At 41.4% G+C, this 17,751-nt stretch overlaps 1 protein-coding gene and 2 pseudogenes across 11 annotated transcripts in view; 1 reads left to right on the top strand and 2 right to left on the bottom strand.

Annotated features, from left to right (window-relative positions):
- Nucleotides 1-16,086, bottom strand: part of ZMYM6 (zinc finger MYM-type containing 6) — a 47,800-nt gene extending 31,714 nt beyond the window's left edge. Inside the window, exons 1-5 of one of the 11 annotated variants that reach the window (XM_067011900.1) lie at nt 15,869-16,010; nt 14,640-14,806; nt 13,706-13,789; nt 2,055-2,139; nt 987-1,236 (exon numbers count right to left, since the gene is read on the bottom strand). In XM_067011900.1, the coding sequence (XP_066868001.1) occupies nt 987-1,123 (137 nt within the window). In that variant the 5' untranslated portion in view covers nt 1,124-1,236; nt 2,055-2,139; nt 13,706-13,789; nt 14,640-14,806; nt 15,869-16,010. Of the gene's footprint in view, nt 1-986; nt 1,237-1,836; nt 1,932-2,054; nt 2,140-13,705; nt 13,790-14,639; nt 14,807-15,354; nt 15,822-15,868 lie in introns of those variants that run through there. The other 10 variants (XM_067011903.1, XM_067011910.1, XM_067011881.1 and 7 more) reach the window with 10 other exon arrangements.
- On the bottom strand, nt 5,682-6,103 carry LOC131746228 (ribonuclease P protein subunit p20-like; annotated as a pseudogene).
- LOC131766912 (small ribosomal subunit protein eS12-like) lies at nt 12,261-12,880 on the top strand (annotated as a pseudogene).
- Nucleotides 16,087-17,751: the final 1,665 nt, after the last annotated feature.

Raw genomic sequence — 17,751 nt, 5'->3', positions numbered from 1 at the left:
AAATTTGAATATTTAAGTAAAATGTTTTTAAATTCCTCCTTCCTTTTAGTTGGGGATTTCCATTTTAACAGGATCTACTTTTAGATACCTAAGGCCAATCCACCAAGCAGATAAAGAAACTATCATATATCGCCAAAGACAAAACAGAGGCCTATAAATTGTATGTTAAATATACATAATACCAAATTTATTATTAAAAATAATAGGATCCCACTTGTTAAGCATTTGCTATGTGCTAGGTCCTGTGCCAACACTGTCTCATTAAAACCTGAGGAAGTAGATACTATGTACCAATGAAGAAACTAAGGCTTAGAAAGGTTAAATATCTGGCCCAAGGTCATACAGCTAGTAAGTGATAGAGCTACGATCTAAAACCAAGCTCTTAACTTTCCTTGCTCTACATTAGTGACTACTGACAACACACTGTATTCCTAGAATTGCACGACCACACAAATAGGTAAAATGTGCCAAATTCTTCAAACTTACTAAGGTAGAGAAAGAAGTTTATGTAACTTCGTTGCTATTTCTTCCTCTCTCTGCATCTATGCATTATTATAAAGTAAAAATGACCCCCAACAAAAGCTCACAAGGACTTTTCAGGAATAAATGCATTATTTTTGTGGCCATTTACCTTCTAAAGAATTAAATAACTTTCATATACTATTATAAAGGTGATATTATTTCATTCTATACTTCAATAACTTTCAAGATAAGAAATAATTTTGAATAGTTGCTGTCTACAAGGTCCTATAGTTTCTCACGAATAATTTATTTCTTTCTAATTGAAAGAGACAGGAAAACTGGTCTAAGCAATACTTTTTTACATCAAGTGATTTATTTACCTTTACAAAGCTTTAGAATTAGCAAACTTCTCAATTAGCGAAAAAGTATTTCCAGGGAAATGAGCTAAAGAGATTTAAAATAGCAATAGCATATTTGAACTAAAAACACTTAAAAAGTAAGGGATATAATTAAGAATTTCATACTTTGAGCAGTTTGCACAGGTTTTCTTGGGAGGAGGTGGTAGGCAGACAGGTGAAGAATATCCGATGATGCACCTTGTGGAGCAAAAGAGTTGAGTAGATCCTGTCTTATGAAATGCAGTTTGCCCCTTATAAAGCATTTTTTTGCAACCAGAACAAAAAACCTGAATAGCTACAGCTGGAACTGAAGGAAGCGATATATTTGGGCCAGATGATGCAAGAGAAAGCTGAAAGCCTGGGGTCAACTGTTGGGCTATAAAAACAAAATAAGAAAAAAAAACAAAACCAAAAACTGTTTTCACATCAACATGAACATATATACATTCTCTATTTTTTAGGACAAATTCCCTCAGTCTTGAAATCCAATATTGAGGCAATAACCACTCTAAAACAGGCAGCTTCAAACTTTTTAACCATGACACATAGTTACAACTACATTTCACATTATAACCCAAGAGACACACACATACATCTGTATGTGCATGTGTGTATATGTATATAAAAATTTAATAACTGAAACAGTAGTTTCATGAAATAATATGTTTCCTTACTATATGCACCACACTCTGATATACAGTTGACCCTTAAACAACTCAGAGGTTAGGGGCGCTGACCACATGCAGTCAAAAATCCATGTCCTGCTATCTCTGTCTCAAAAAACAAAAGAACTGATAAATGACTCATCCAAGAGCAGGAAGCTGAAACAGTCTGGATAGAATCAGGACTCAAACCCTAGTTCCTCTGATTCCACATATTGTGATCTCCAATAGAACATAAAAATGTCCCCACACTTAGTTAATTTACAGATCTGTAGACTAAAAATACAAGTACTATATTTATTGAAAAAAATCACCTGTAAGTGGACCTGTGCAGTTCAAACCCATGTTGTTCAAGGATCAACTGTAATTATATTCCACTTTTTAAAATACTGGTCAAGACCAGCTAGCCAGTTTGAAAAGCACTGCTTTGTCTAAAGGAAGAAAAAGACTTACATGAGGTACTTTCCCTCAATTCTACTGGTCAGAATATAACAAATATTGATTCTAACTAACTTACAGTTCTGTTTCTTACCAAGAGGACTGTCACTGACTGAAAAGACAGCACTAATTTTCAGTTCACTTTCTTGAGTTTTCGGCTTTGAAGCATGTACATACTCCTTAAAGAAAAAAAGAAGAGAGAGAGAGAAATGAATACAATGTTAGTACTGAGGAAACTAGAAATTCAAACAAAAAAATAACTGTCATATTCATCTCTTCTACATTATAGTCGTAATCACCTTCAAATACCTCAAAAGTCAAAATTTACAAGTTATTAGACTAGATTTAATCTTTTTTTTTTCTTTTTTTTTTTGGCCACATTGGGTCTTCGTTGCTGTGCGCAGGCTTTTACTAGTTGTGGCGAGCGGGGGCTACTCTTTGTTGCGGTGGGCAGGCTTCTCATTGAGATGGCTTCTCGTTGCAGAGCACAGGCTCTAGGTGCATAGGCTTCAGTAGTTGTAGCACACAGGCTCAGTAGTTGTGGCTCGCAGGCTGTAGAGCGCAGGTTCGGTAGTTGTGACGCACGGGCTCAGTTGCTCCGTGGCGTGTGGGATCTTCCCAGGCCAGCGCTCGAACCTGTGTGCCCTGCGTTGGCAGGCAGATTCTTAAACACTGCACCACCAGGGAAGCCCTAGATTTAATCTTTACAAAAAGGATCTTTAGAATTGAAGAATCTGGGACTTCCCTGGTGGCACAGTGGTTAAGAATCCGCCTGCCAACGCTGGGGACACGGGTTCGAGCCCTGGTCTGGGGAGATCCCACATGCCACAGAACAACTGAGCCCGTGCACCACAACTACCGAGCCTGTGCTCTACAGCCCGCAAGCCACAACTACTGAAGCCTCCGTGCCTGGAGCCCATGCTCTGCAACAAGAGAAGCCACCACAATGAGAAGCCCGCGCACCACGGTGAAGACTAGCCCCAACTCGCCGCAGCTAGAGAAAGCCTGAGCACAGCAATGAAGACCCAACATAGTCCAAAAAAATTAAAATAAATAATCAAATTAATTTTTTAAAAAAACTAGCTGGTTGTCTTCAACCTTAAAAAAAAAAAAAAAAGCTTTTTTTTTTTTTTGGTTTTTGTGGTACACGGACCTCTCACTGTTGTGGCCTCTCCCGTTGCGGAGCACAGGCTCCGGACGCTCAGGCTCAGCGGCCATGGCTCACGGGCCCAGCCGCTCCACGGCATGTGGGATCTTCCCAGACCGGGACACAAACCCACGTCCCCTGCATCGGCAGGCGGATCCTCAACCACTGCGCCACCAGGGAAGCCCAACTTTTTTTAAAATCAGTATTACTTTATTCTTTTTTAAAAAATTTATTTATTTATTTATTTGTTTGTTTTTGGCTGTGTTGGGTCTTTGTTTCTGTGTGAGGGCTTTCTCTAGTTGCAGCGAGTGGGGGCCACTCTTCATCGCAGTGCACGGGCCTCTCACTGTCACGGCCTCTCTTATTGCGGAGCACAAGCTCCAGATGCACAGGCTCAGTAGTTGTGGCTCACGGGCCTAGTTGCTCCGCGGCATATGGATCTCCCCAGACCAGGGCTCGAACCCGTGTCCCCTGCACTTGCAGGCAAACTCTTAACCACTGCGCCACCAGGGAAGCCCTGAAGAATCTTTTATGATAGTTATATCTACTTCTCAAATGTAATCCTGATATCTGGAAGTAATACACAGCTATTTCAATGCTGAGCACTATCCCTTTTATAGGCTGTGTTTATAAGGGAGCAATAAATGAAATTAAATCTGAATGATTTAGAGTTTGGATCAATTAGTAATTTTAGCCAACAGATTTGCAAGTGGCATATCTCTTAATGTCAGAATAGACACGAGTTTCAATGCAATCTGCTCATTATACAAAAAATCAACACAGCCTAAATCAGGTTTATCTTTAATATATTCTTCAAAATGCTTTAAAATAACACGTAATCATGAAAGAAATTAAAATACATATACCTAACTTGAAAAAAATGTGCCCTTTATTCTGAGATCAGAACTACCCTACATTTTGGAGCAGCGGGGGGGAGGGGTTTGTTAAAACAGCCTTACATATTTCAAATAAAGTTTATTTTTTTTAATGACAGTGTTCTTTTTTTTTTTAGTTATAGTATTTTATTTATTTTATTTGTGACTGAGTTGGGTCTCCGTTGCTGTGAGCGGGCTTTCTCTAGTTGTGGCGAGTGGAGGCTACTCTTCGTTGCAGTGCGCAGGCTTCTCATTGTGGTGGCTTCTCTTGTTGCGGAGCACGGGCTCTAGGCGCATGGGCTTCAGTAGCTGTGGCTCGTGGGCTCTAGAGCACAGGCTCAGTAGTTGTGGTGCATAGGCTTAGTTGCTTCATGGCATGTGGGATCTTCCTGGACCAGGGCTCGAACCCGTATGGCCTGCACTGGCAGGCGGATTCTTAACCACTGCACCACCAGGGAAGCCCTCAAAGTTTTTAAAATTAGTCTTACTTTTTTTTGAAACAATGGTGATAATAAATGGTAGTTGTATTTTTAATCTCCCTGTACTTAGCAAAATAAATGACAAATGTATCAGTTCCCAAAGTTACTCTGGAATTTCTTTGGAATATTAAATGCCAAAGATTAAGAACCACTGCATTAATTTACCACTTCCCATGATGTACGTTATGGCACCAAACAAACTGCTGCCTATAAGGTAAGAATTATTGAACCTTCTTTATGGATGAGGAAAGTGAGGCTTAGAGATGTTCATCAACTTGTCCAAGGTCACAAAGATACTAAGTGCACAGATGGGAATCAAACCCAGGTCTCGGACTTCCCTGGTGGCGCAGTGGTTGAGAATCCGCCTGCCAATGCAGGGGACACGGGTTCGTGCCCCGGTCCGGGAAGATCCCACATGCCGCGGAGCGGCTGGGCCCGTGAGCCATGGCCACTGAGCCTGCGCGTCCAGAACCTGCGCGTCCGGAGCCTGTGCTCCGCAACAGGAGAGGCCACAACAGTGAGAGGCCCGCATACCACAAAAAAAAGTAAAAAAAAAATAAAAATAAAAGGTCTCTCTTTCAAAACCCATGCTGTCTCCCTCCTAAATGTACAAATACAATAAAACATAATTACTATAATGAATTCAAACCCTGGTCCCCAATGGAAATTAAGTTCCCCTGTTGTAGCTTCTCCCATCTCCTTTCACTCATAGCACTTGTCATAATACATCATATTTATTTGGGTGATAATCTGTTTAATGTCTAACACCCCTCCTCCTCCCCCACACATATACTAGACCAAACAGACCATGTCCACTAGGGACAGGGACCATATCTGTTTTTCCACCTCTGTACATTCAACACCCAGCATGGTCAACATAACAAAGAAGACTATGGGTTCCGAGAGCAGACAGAAACAGGTGTGATCCTGGTTCTTTTTTTTTTTTTTTTTTTTGCAGTGGGGTGGCTGGGCACCAACACAACTTGATATGTTTGACTGTATAGAACAATGATTACAGAACACAAAGATTCAAAAGACTCACTGCTTGGGCCCAACAAAAGACAATATTCACCCTCTGAATTCATAGTCCTCGGAGCTGCAAGGAGGACAGGCTTTTTCCTACATGCCTGTGGTAGAAGGTCCATGACAGTACTCAGTAGAGCCATATCTGAGCCTAGTTGTATGCGGTGGGTGAATAAGATGGGCCAGCCTCATTTCAATTACTTGGGTGTGACCCTGAAGACACAGATGTGGATGGCTGAGTTGTTGTAGATCTGGGTCAGCAGCTCTCACATGTAAGTCTCTGGTTCCAACTCATCAACAAGCTCCACAGTGGAGATACTGGCACCACCTGCAGGGACCCGAAGCTGCCAGCCCAAAGCTGTAGGGCAATGTTGATGGTGCAGTTGATGGCCAGGCCCAAGCCGTGTATGTAGATCTCAGTGCATGAGTTCTGACCCCATGCCCGTCCATCCAGCAGTTTCTGGCAGTGGGCCAGCTGGGCCTTAATGTCAGTCTTCATGTTGACAGAAATGTCATTGGGCTTCCGGCGCAGGCAGTGGGGAAGCCGCTTCCACAGGGTGTACTAAACTGGGTCCAGCTCAGCCTCGATGGCCCCGTGGGGCTCTTGGTTTTCAGCCATGCCGTGTGCCTCCCTCCGGTCCACAGTGCCCTCCACGCGCACGTGGCCCGGTCCCCTGCCTGGCCACTCAAGCGTTGCGCCAACCAGCCAGAATACAGAATGTTGCCCATGACCCCAAGGCCCCAAGGAGGGAAGAAAAGGAAAGGGGTATGCCGCTGGAATGCCAGAACAGTAGCGATCCTGATTCTTAATCAAGTTATTTAATCTTTCTCAGTTTCAACTTCCTTATCTATAAAGATAATATTATCTAACCCATTGGACTGGATTTATGGGGGATAAATGATTTAATACAAATAAAGTATGTAGTGTGATGTCTTACAGTTAGCCGGAAGTTAAACATGATTTAGGAACAAAAATGCTAGCTCTTGGGCTTCCCTGGTGGCGCAGTGGTTGAGAGTCCGCCTGCCGATGCAGGGGACACAGGTTCATGCCCCGGTCCGGGAAGATCCCACATGCCATGGAGCGGCTGGGCCCATAAGCCATGGCCGCTGAGCCTGCACGTCTGGAGCCTGTACTCCGCAACAGGAGAGGCCACAACAGTGAGATGCCCACGTACCGCCAAAAAAAAAAAAAAAAAAAAATGCTAGCTCTTACTATTTTCATAATTATGACATTGAAAAAATATTTGTTGAATGAATGAATCTAAGTTCATTCAATTCAAAGTGGACATTCAAGTTCATTCAATTGAAATGTTTCTAAACATTATACTTAAATAACAATATTTATTTACTGGCACTTGCAAAAAGAGGAGGAAGTTAAAAGTACCTATATATAGGGCTTCCCTGGTGGCGCAGTGGTTGAGAATCCGCCTGCCGATGCAGGGGACACGGGTTCGTGCCCCGGTCCGGGAAGATCCCACATGCCGCAGAGCAGCTGGGCCCGTGAACCATGGCCGCGGAGCCTGTGCTCCGCAATGGGAGAGGCCACAACAGTGAGAGGCCCACCTAGCACACACACAAAAAAGTACCTATATACACCTCCTTCAACTTACCAAAAAGAACACTTAAGACTCAATAAAAAATTATTGTCTTACCATCAACTCAATCTCTAGTATTTTTCTAATATGCCTGTTACATTTCCCTAGTCAGTTTCTTTTACTTCATAAAGTAACTGTTCCACACCTCCATCATTCATAAGTCCCAACCCCACATACTTCCTGCTCAATAATGTTTCTATTTCACCAAGAAAATAGAAGCAGCTAAGTAAGAATTCCTGCAACATCCTGATTCCCCGCCTCCACCATGCCTACAAATTGATCAGCAAACTGTCCTTGAACCTTACAGGAAAAGGCAACCTTCTCAGCCATGACTAAACAGTGCTTATGTTCAGGATCCCTTTCCCTCTCCCTTCCTATAGCACTTCATACTGTCTTTGTGTATCCTCAGCCTCTCTCCACCTTGTCAACTAAAAGCAGCATGAACTGTAAAGAGGCAAAAAGGTAGTTTATTTGGGTTGTTAGAATTGTAATTCAGGGATCACAGATTCTGGAAGAACCCAGAATAGTGTCCCAGTAGAGGAAAATGGGTAGAGGTTTTTATGGGGAAAAGGAGGAAGTTCACACAGGCTTACACAAGCTGTTTACCAAGAATTTGGATTGGACGATAAATCTGTTCTATTCATATGATTGGGTTTATCAAGCACGTCTCATCCATAACTAGGGAAAGGTATGGTTTCCTTAGTCCAGAAAGAGTCCAGTTCTCAGCATTGTTCTTTCCTTTTGGAAACTCAGCAACTATTCAGCAGTTTTATGTTAGAGAGTTCAGCAAAAGTTCAGCATGGGCAGCAAATGTGGAGATCCTCAAGACAGTCTCAGTCATCCTTGCCTTTGTTCCTTTCACAACCTCCATATAGGTTTCTTCCCTTCAGATTATAAGGAACCTACTCCCTAAGGAACTACTGCCCCCTCTTCTCTCTCCCTTTATAACCGAACTTAGAGAAAAAGTATTCCGGTCTTTCTCTACTTCCTCACTTTGATTCCCTCCTGAACACAATGCAATCAGGTTACTGCTTCAACTGAAGGTGTTTTAAGATAACCAATCATCTCACTATTGTGTAATTCAACAAACAATTTTAGGTTTGTTTTTTTTTTTTTTTTTTGCGGTACGCGGGCCTCTCACTGCTGTGGCCTCTCCCGTTGCGGAGCACAGGCTCCAGATGTGCAGGCTCAGCAGCCATGGCTCACGGGCCCAGCCGCTCCTCGGCATGTGGGATCTTCCCGAACCGGGGCGCGAACCCACGTCCTCTGCATTGGCAGGCGGACTCTCAACCACTGCGCCACCAGGAAAGCCCAACAATTTTAGGTTTTATCTTACTTGGCTTCTTAGATACATCTGACACTGCCAATGATTTCACTGGTTGTCTTCGGATTATGTTATTACTTCAATTCATCATTGCTATTTCTTAGTATCCTTCATTGATCTTATATTCACCCCTGAAGTCAATGGTTCCAAATTCAGTAGCATCAGAAGCCCCTAAAAGTCTTATTAAGACATAGAGTGTTGGGTTTCAGCCTCAGAATTTCTGATTCAGCAGGTCTGGAGCAGGGTGCAAGAATATACATTTTCTAACAAGTTCCCAGGTAATGATGAGGCTGCTGCTTGGGAGACTACTTTGAATCCATTTTGAAGCACTAAACTAATCTAGTTCCCAGCTTTCTATCCTGAGCTCTACTCTCTTCTCTATTTTTGTTCCCTGAACAATCTCATCCACCTTCATGACTTCAACTATCACCTATGTAGGGTTATCAGATGTAGCAAATAAAAATATAAAATGACCAGTTAAATTTGAATTTCAAATAAACAACAAATAATTCTTTAGTATAAGTAAGTCCCAAATATTGCATGCAACATACTTATATGAAAAAAATATTCATTGTTCATTTGGTAATGAAATTTAACTGAGCATTCTATCTGGCAACACTATACCTACAGGTAGATAACTCTCTCGTCTCTAAATACCACATCCATATGGGCAAATGTCTCCCAGTGCAAATTACTACTTGAATGTCCCACGAGCCCCTTAAACACAACAGATTCCAATACTTATTACTTCCCCCCAAATCCCGTTCCTAGCCCCTCTGTAAATGGTATCATCACAAACTCAACTTACTGAAGCCAGAAACCTCTTTTTTTTTTTTTTTTTTCCCGGTACGCAGGCCTCTCACTGTTGTGGCCTCTCCCGTTGCAGAGCACAGGCTCCGGATGTGCAGGCTCAGCAGCCATGGCTCATGGGCCCAGCCGCTCTGTGGCATGTGGGATCTTCCCGGACCGGGGCACGAATCCGTGTCCCCTGCATGGCAGGCAGACTTTCAACCACTGAGCCACCAGGAAAGCCCCAGAAACCTCTTGAGTATTCCTGGATGCTCCTTGACCCTCATACTTCATTTGCAATCTCTAGGTTGGATCAATTCTACCTAAACATCTAAAATCTATTCTCTTCTCCCACTTTACTATTGAAATACTCAACCACTAAACACACCACATTCTCTCACCCCTCCATGACTTGGCACATGCTCTTCTCTCTGTCTGAAGATCTTAATCAATTGCTAAAACTCAAAAGCTACCCACCCCGTGAAGCCTTCCTCTCCTCCCTAGACAGACATAAGGGATCCTTTCCCTGTGCTCCCAATGCACCTTACACAATATTTAAAACTACAGTAATTACATAATACTGTGATTTTATATCTGTACAGAAGTAGCACAAAGCAACAGAAAGAATGTATGTTTGAAGCCAGTCAAAACTAAGTTCCTATTCTAGCTCTGATGCTTCCTTTGAGTTTGTACGTTACTTAACCTGTCCTTCCTTCAGTTCCCTCCTTTGTAAAATGGGGTAAGGATACTTCCCTCCTATGTTTGTAGAGTTTAAATGAGAATAGGTAAGACATATTAGCATACCTTCTGGCAGGGAGCAGTCACCCAGCAAATAATTAATTACCTCTCCCATTTCCATACCTTTATTCCCCCTTATGCTATCAATTCTCTTGAGAGCAGAGGCCCTATCTTTTCATCTTTGTAACTCCTCTGAAAACAAAATAAATAACAAAGCTTGGCATCCTAGTTAAGGGTTTGGGCTCTTGAACCAGGCTGCCTGTGTTCAAATGCTAACTCACCCATTTACTAGTTGTGTTACATTTAGTTTAGCAAGTTAACATCTGTGTCTCTGTTTGCTTGTATGTAAAGTGGGAATAATAACATACTTAACTCGTAGGGTTGTAAGCATCACGTGTAAACTGCTTACAATGGTGTTCAACAAGTGCTTTAGGTTATATAAACAGGAATAAAAGTCACTGAACGACTGAATGAGAGCTCAAGCTCAACTATAGCTTTACTATCCAGAACAGACCCTTAGTATATCATAAAACACTCAACTTTTCAATTTTTTGTCTCCTATTTTCCAATATTCAAATACGACATGAAAAGTTGCACATATTATTTGTTCAATTGGCTTTTCCACCATAGGCCACAGTCTCAATCATGAAAAATTATAGCCTATTCACCTTCAAGCATTAATATAAACCAAAAGGAACTAAGTAGGTCCCTATCCACTTAAATTTACAATGTAAGCTTTAACGGGATTTTCATTATCACAATTTTTATACAGAAAGAATACTCAATTAACTCACAATACAATATTTCTTAAATTTTTATACTACAGGCAAGGTACGATGAAAGAAATATTGCATCTGGAATTTTAAAAAACTGGTTTTGTATCCCAGCTTTGCCATGAGACCTTGGTGAAGGCACTTATTCCTTCAGGTTCAGTTTCCTCATCTGTGAAACACAGGCTCTTTTATTTTAATTATTGAGCATGTGCCAGTCATTGTGCAAAGAACTGAGATCAAATAAGACCAGACCCGGGAAAACAAAATTCACTGACCTCCAGATGCCATAATAAATGTAAAAACACTACACGATTAAAAAAAAAAAAAGAGAGAGAGAGAGAGAGAGAAAGAATGGCTAATTCTACCTGAGTGACAGTTAAACTATATCTTAAAAGAGGAGGAACATTTTGCCAAGCTACCCAGTTTAGGATACACAGGCAGAAGAAATGGCATGTGCAAAGGCAAGGAAATAAAAATCAACAGAATATACCTTTCTGTGAAATGCAAATAGTTTGCAGGAGCATAGACTAGAAAAGGTGGGAAGCACTACTGGGCATATACTCTGAGAAAACCATAATTCAAGAAGAGTCATGGGGCTTCCCTGGTGGCACAGTGGTTGAGAGTCCGCCTGCCGATGCAGGGGACATGGGTTCATGCCCTGGTCCAGGAAGATCCCACATGCTGCGGAGTGGCTAGGCCCGTGAGCCATGGCTGCTGAGCCTGCAAGTCCAGAGCCTGTGCTCCGCAATGGGAGAGGCCACAACAGTGAGAGGCCCGCATACCCCAAAAAAAAAAAAAAAAAAAAAAAAAAAATTTAAAAAACTACAAATAGAACTACCATACGACCCAGCAATCCCACTAATGGGCATATACCCTGAGAAAACCATAATTCAAAAAGAGTCATGTACCACAATGCTGATTGCAGCTCTATTTACAATAGCCAGGACATGGAAGCAACCTAAGCGTCCATCAACAGATGAATGGATAAAGAAGATGTGGCACATATGTACAATGGAATATTATTCATCCATAAAAAGAAACGAAATTCAGTTATTTGTAGTGAGGTGGATGGACCTAGAGTCCGTCATACAGAGTGAAGTAAGTCAGAAAGAGAAAAACAAATGTAGTATGCTAACACATATATATGGAATCTAAAAAAAAAAAAAAAAGAAAAAGGTTCTCAAGAACCTAGGGGCAGGACAGGAATAAAGACGCAGACATAGAGAATGGACTTAAGGACACGGGGAGGGGGAAGGGTAAGCTGGGACGAAGTGAGAGTGTGGTATTGACATATACACACTACCAAATGTAAAACATATAGCTAATGGGAAGCAGCCACATAGCACAGGGAGATCAGCTCGGTGCTTTGTGTCCACCTAGAGGAGTGGGATAGGGAGGGTGTGAGGGAGATGCAAGAGGGAGGAGCTATGGGGATATATGTTTATGTATAGCCGATTCACTTTGTTGTACAGCAGAAACTAACACACCATTGTAAAGCAATTATACTCCAATAAAGATGTTTAAAAAAAAAAAGAAAGAAAAGAAAAGGTGGGAAGGATGAGTGATGATGCTGAAGAGGAAAACAAAGGCCTAAACATGGATAGTTCGGATGTCACACTAAAAAGTTTATGTTTTATCCCACATGAGGAGACAGGGTCTTTAAAGAGAGCAGTGTCATCAGATCTATAAAGAGTACCATAGTGCTCTTTCCCTGTTGCTGGGGAATTGCGTGGGAGGTAGAGACCCCAGTGCATTCAAGATTCAGCTCCACCCATAACCCATTGCTGTGGCCATAAGCCACCGCCTTGGTGGAGGAAAGCATTTCCACTGGAGGTGTAATGGACATTAATACTGCTTTACAAGAAGTGCTGAAGACCACCCTCATCCAGGACAGCCTAGCATGTGGGATTCTGAAGCTGCCAAAGCCTTAGACAAGTGCCAAGCCCAGCTCTGTGTGCTTGCATCCAATTCTGATGAGCTTATGTCAAGTTGGTAAAGGCCCTTGTGCTGAATGACAAATCAACCTAATTAAGGTTGATGGTAACAAGAAACTAGGGGAATGGGTAGGCCTCTATAAAACTGACAGAGAGGAAAAATCCTGAAAGCGGATGGTTGCAGTTGTGTGGTGGTTAAGCAAAGAGTCTCAGGCCAAGGATGTCATTAAGGAGTACTTCTAATAGAAGAAATGATCAAATTTAAAACTTGGCTCTTGTTCCTCAAAAAAAAAAAAAAAAAAAAAAGAGTATCACTACACAGAGTTTTGGTGAGATATGCGACTGAAGGCATGACGATGAATAGGAAACTGTTATAAAACTCCAGATGAGAAATAATACAACAGGGAGGAAAGGGCAGGGTAAAAAAAATTCTTAAAAGGTAGAACTCACAAACCTTGACAAAGAAATGGTTACTTCTGGCACAAGAAGAGAAAGAATTTACCATCTGGAGGGAAAATAAGTGTCATAGATACCACCATCCCCCACCCCACATCCTGTAGATACTACCTCAGAACCCTTCACAGCACAGTATTTTAGGAAGGTGTGGAGTGGATGAACAAGACAACATCTACTTGATATCCCTGTCCTGGAATGACACTGCCTTTGAGATAATATGGGAAATAGAGTATTATCATTATTACTTATTTTATTATTTATATTTTCAATATTATTGATTTGCTTATGCAATGAAGCCAATAACTAGAGTATAAAGCAAAAGAACTGTCCACAAAGGAAAAAAAAAAATCATTTTTTGTCAAAACAACTAACTGGTCTCTCCACACTAATCTCCACAGATTTCCAATCTGGGTCCCTAAAAGGTAGCCATATGATCTTTCCAAACATGTTTATCTTACTCTCCCAAGTAAAACCCTACAATGGCTTCCCAAAGCTCTCAGGAAAAGACCAAAATTCGTAACAAGGTCCACAAGGTTCTGCATAATCTGGCCCCAAACTACCTACAGTGCCTCATCCTAGAAGTAGAATAGCATAGGCTCTGAAGTCTGATACCTGGGTTTGAATCCAATCTTTGCCATTTATGAGCTGTGATCTGTGGTAAACTGCTTGACCTCTTTGTACTTGGTTTCCTCATCTCTAAAATGGGGATAATAATATGGTTGTGAGAATGGTGCCTGGCACAGTCTAAGTACATACAAGTATTAATAGTAATAAATTATTTATAAGGTCATGTTATTAAGATATAATATACTCTCATATTGACATATTAATACCACTATTAGTATTGTTATTATGATCATCATTATCATTGTCATCACCATTTTTGCACCTCTTCTGTTCCTGGCCCACTGGTCTTGCAGTCCTTCAAAAGAACTATGCGTCTTCCCAAATCAGAGATTTCCTGTATGCAGATCACTCTACCTGGAACATTCTCCTCCATGCCTTCGCCTAGACAATTCATTCTTCATAGTTTAGCTGACAAATCCTTCTCTAGCCCCCTGCCCCCAATCAAAACTAGGTCAGATTCCCCATTTCAGACTTTTCTTCCACAGCACTTGTCTTAGTTTGTAATTATATATATCATGTGATCAATTACTGTGTAATGTCTATCTCCTCTACTAACCTGCAAGCTCTATGAGGGAAGGGACTAAACTGATTTTGCTCACTCCTGGATCCCCAGAGCCTGGCATAGAGTAGACCACAAATACTTATAGAATAAACGGAAACTACTATCAGATACAAGAGAATTTTTTAAAAAGGTACCAATGGAAAAAGGGAATACATATTACTTTCTTCTCACAAAAAGAAATATAATAGAGTTACCAAGATCTTTTTTCATTCAAAGAGCAGAAAAGGTGATTTACTCATCTAATGGGGAAAAAATCAGTTTGGGTTACCTTACAAGTCAGAAACTAACTAAAAAATTGAATTCACCAGGTAGAAAAGAAGAAATAAAAAAATTTTTTAATAAATATGAAATGCTTACTTGAGCATTGTCAGGTTCTTCTTTAATTTTGTCCAGAAGCCCCCGCTGCGGCGCCATTGCTTTGCCACATTCACCATCCAAAGGTTCTTTCATTCTAATTTTTTAGGTAAAGGAATTCCCCGGTCTAAAACTAACAGATTTCTTCTTGGTGATGGATAGCTGGATTCCTAAAACACAACATAAAGGATTGGTACTCAGGCTTTTTTTTTTTTTTCCATGTTTATCTATATCAAAAGCTTTATGTTGAGCACAAGGTTTTAGGGCTAAGCATTTGAAAAAAACAACTCTTCTGGGGCTATGACTCTTCTCCTTTCTTCCTGCCTTCTGCTTCTTTAGTAGCTGCCTTCACATAAAAAACGTCTTACAGCAATAGCTCCCACTTCCCTGATAGCTTTAAAGACAAATACTCTGGTCTTTTATATGTTGAAAGTTACTGAGGTAATTAGACTGGCAGACCAACACGTGAGAGGAAGTTACCAAGCTCTTAGAAGAAAGGACTCAGAAATACTGTTTCTGAGTCCATGAGAATTAGTACTTGGAGGCCCACCTCAGCTTGTATTTCTCAAAGTGGGGCACACCAAGCTCCCCACCCCCACCTCTAACTCAGCCATCACTAGAGGCCTCCATAAGGGTCCCAACTCTCGGCTTAAAGATACATGAGAGCGCAAGTTGCCACCACAAACGAACAGGTATGCCCTTATTTAAAGTGGACCACCTGCAGGGTCTCATGGGGGCCATGTCCAGGAATGAGCCCCCTCTGAGATCCGCTTCCCAATCGCCTTCTTGTAAACAAGATTAGTCATTCAGCGGACTTCCCTTCCCCTAAAGAGGACGTAGTACACCTGAAGCAAAAACGAAACTCTCCAAAGTTGTCTTTACCCAAACAGTCAAGCCAGACATGGAAATGGGCAACTGGCTTAATAACCAGTGCGAGGGATGAGAACTTAGGACCACCTGCCACAATTACAACAATCTATGGGCTCTCGTGTCGAATCGCTCCCAAAATCTCGTCCCCACCAATAATTCCCACGCCTGTCACAGGGTACAAACGCTGCAACGTTGTATCGTTCGTTTGGAAAGAACGCGACCCGCAAATGCCTGTCAGCGTGTCCCTGCAGCAAAACCGCAACGCCCGACCGCGCCGCTTCCGCCCAGCGCCCGCCTCCTCACGTGGCGCGGCCGCCGCCCCGCCCCACGCGGCCCCTCCCGCTGCAACTGGCCGCGCTCACCTTCTGGTGGCTTCCCTGCTCCCGGGGAGCACCGACCGGGGAAGGGGGAGTAGAACCCAAGACCCCCACGCTGGGACGAAGATTATTTTCTCTTACGGGAATTTTTCCGCCTCATCCATCGCAACGCAACACCCGAACAACTGCGCGTGCGCAACCCTGGTCTCCGCCCCCTTTCCCATTATGCTCCAGACCTGAGCTGAGTGGGTTTCCCAGCATTCCTCTTTCCTGAGTTATGGTTGACTTCTTAAAGAGACCAAAACCCAATGGTGAAAAGATAAAGGAAGGTGTTGGGAGGAAACTAAGGGGCGTAAGATGATGCTGTTAAGTGCCCTGCACCATTCTTTATTGCCCATGTCTGGAAAGGTGACCTGCCAAGAGAACATGAATAAATAATAGCTGATATTTATTAAGCCAAGTGTTTGGTAAACACTTGATATGAATCTTTCCACTTAATGCTCAGCACAACTCCAAGAGGTACAAATTTTTGTCTGGAAGCTGTAAATGAAGACATTAACTTGTTCAAAGTCAAGATTTGATGTATTTTCATTCAACATTGTTTTGGAGATACATCTATGATCTGTGAGGCTGTCGTTTATTTGTTTTGACTGCTGTATAGTATTCCACTTTATGAATGTGCTACAGTTTAACTGTCTACTTGTGATGGACATTTGAGTTATTTCCAATTTTTGGCTATTAGGAATAATAGTGCTGTGAACATTCCTGCCTCTTGTGACACATATGCTAGGTTTATACCTAGCAGTGAAATTGCTTGTTGTGTATATATGAAACTTAAGTGGATAATTTCAAACAACTTTAGAAAGTGGTTGTTTCAGTTTGGACTTCCACCAGCCATTTATAAGAATTCTATTTGCCCCACATCCTTGCCAGTAATTACTACAGTACATCTTTTAAATTTTAACCATTCTGGTGGGGGTATAGTGGTATCTTGTGATTTTAATTTGGATTTCCCAGATTTCTAATGAGGTTGAACCCATTTTCATGTTTTTTGATTTCTGGATAGCCTATTTTATGAAGTGCCTGTTCAAGTCTCTTACTCATTTTTGTATTGGATTGTCTGCCATTTTCTTATGGATATAAATTCTGGTGTCCTTTGATGAACATAAAAGACCTTTATGCTTAGTGTTTCTTGTGTCCTGTCAAGAAATATTTTCCTACCAAAGGTTCTGATTGACTTATGGAATTGTTATTGCTTTGTCTTTCTCATTTAGATCTACCATCCATCTAAAGTTGTATCTTCTGTATGGTGTGAAGTAAGTCAGGTTTCATTTTTTCCATGTGAATGTTAAACTGATTAAGTGCTGTTGTTTAAAAGTCTGTGCTTTCCCCCACTGTTCTTTATCATCACCTGTATATATATAAGTTGTCTACAAATGGGTTTGTTTGAAGACTATGTAATCTATTCCTTTTGTCTCTTTTTGTGGAAATATCACACTGTCTTTATTTCTGTATTATCTTTATAATAAATCTTGATATCTGGTAGAAAAAGTCCTTTGTCGCATTATGTTCCTCAAGACCGTCTTGGCTCTTCTTGGTCCTTTGCATATTCATATACATTTTAGAATCATCTTGCCAAATGTGACAAAATTTTCCTTATAAATTTTAGAATCAGCTAGGATTTTGTTTAGTATTACACTAAGGCTGTAGACCTGTTTTGGAGAATTGCCATTTGTTATTCACTGTGTTGAATTGTTTTCCCCAAAAAGATATGTTAAAGTCCTAACCCTCAGACTGTGACCTTATTTGGGAATACAGTTGTTGCAGATGTAATTATTTAAGACAAGGTCATATTGGAGTAGGGTTGGCCTTAATCAAGTATGACTGGTGTCCTTATAAGAAGAGGAGATGTAGAGACAGACACATGA

The sequence above is a fragment of the Kogia breviceps genome, chromosome 1 (assembly GCF_026419965.1).
Source record: "Kogia breviceps isolate mKogBre1 chromosome 1, mKogBre1 haplotype 1, whole genome shotgun sequence".
In the NCBI taxonomy this organism is placed as follows: domain Eukaryota; kingdom Metazoa; phylum Chordata; class Mammalia; order Artiodactyla; family Physeteridae; genus Kogia; species Kogia breviceps.
Note: the sequence above shows the minus strand (reverse complement) of the source record. Positions and strands in the feature narration are given on the sequence as shown.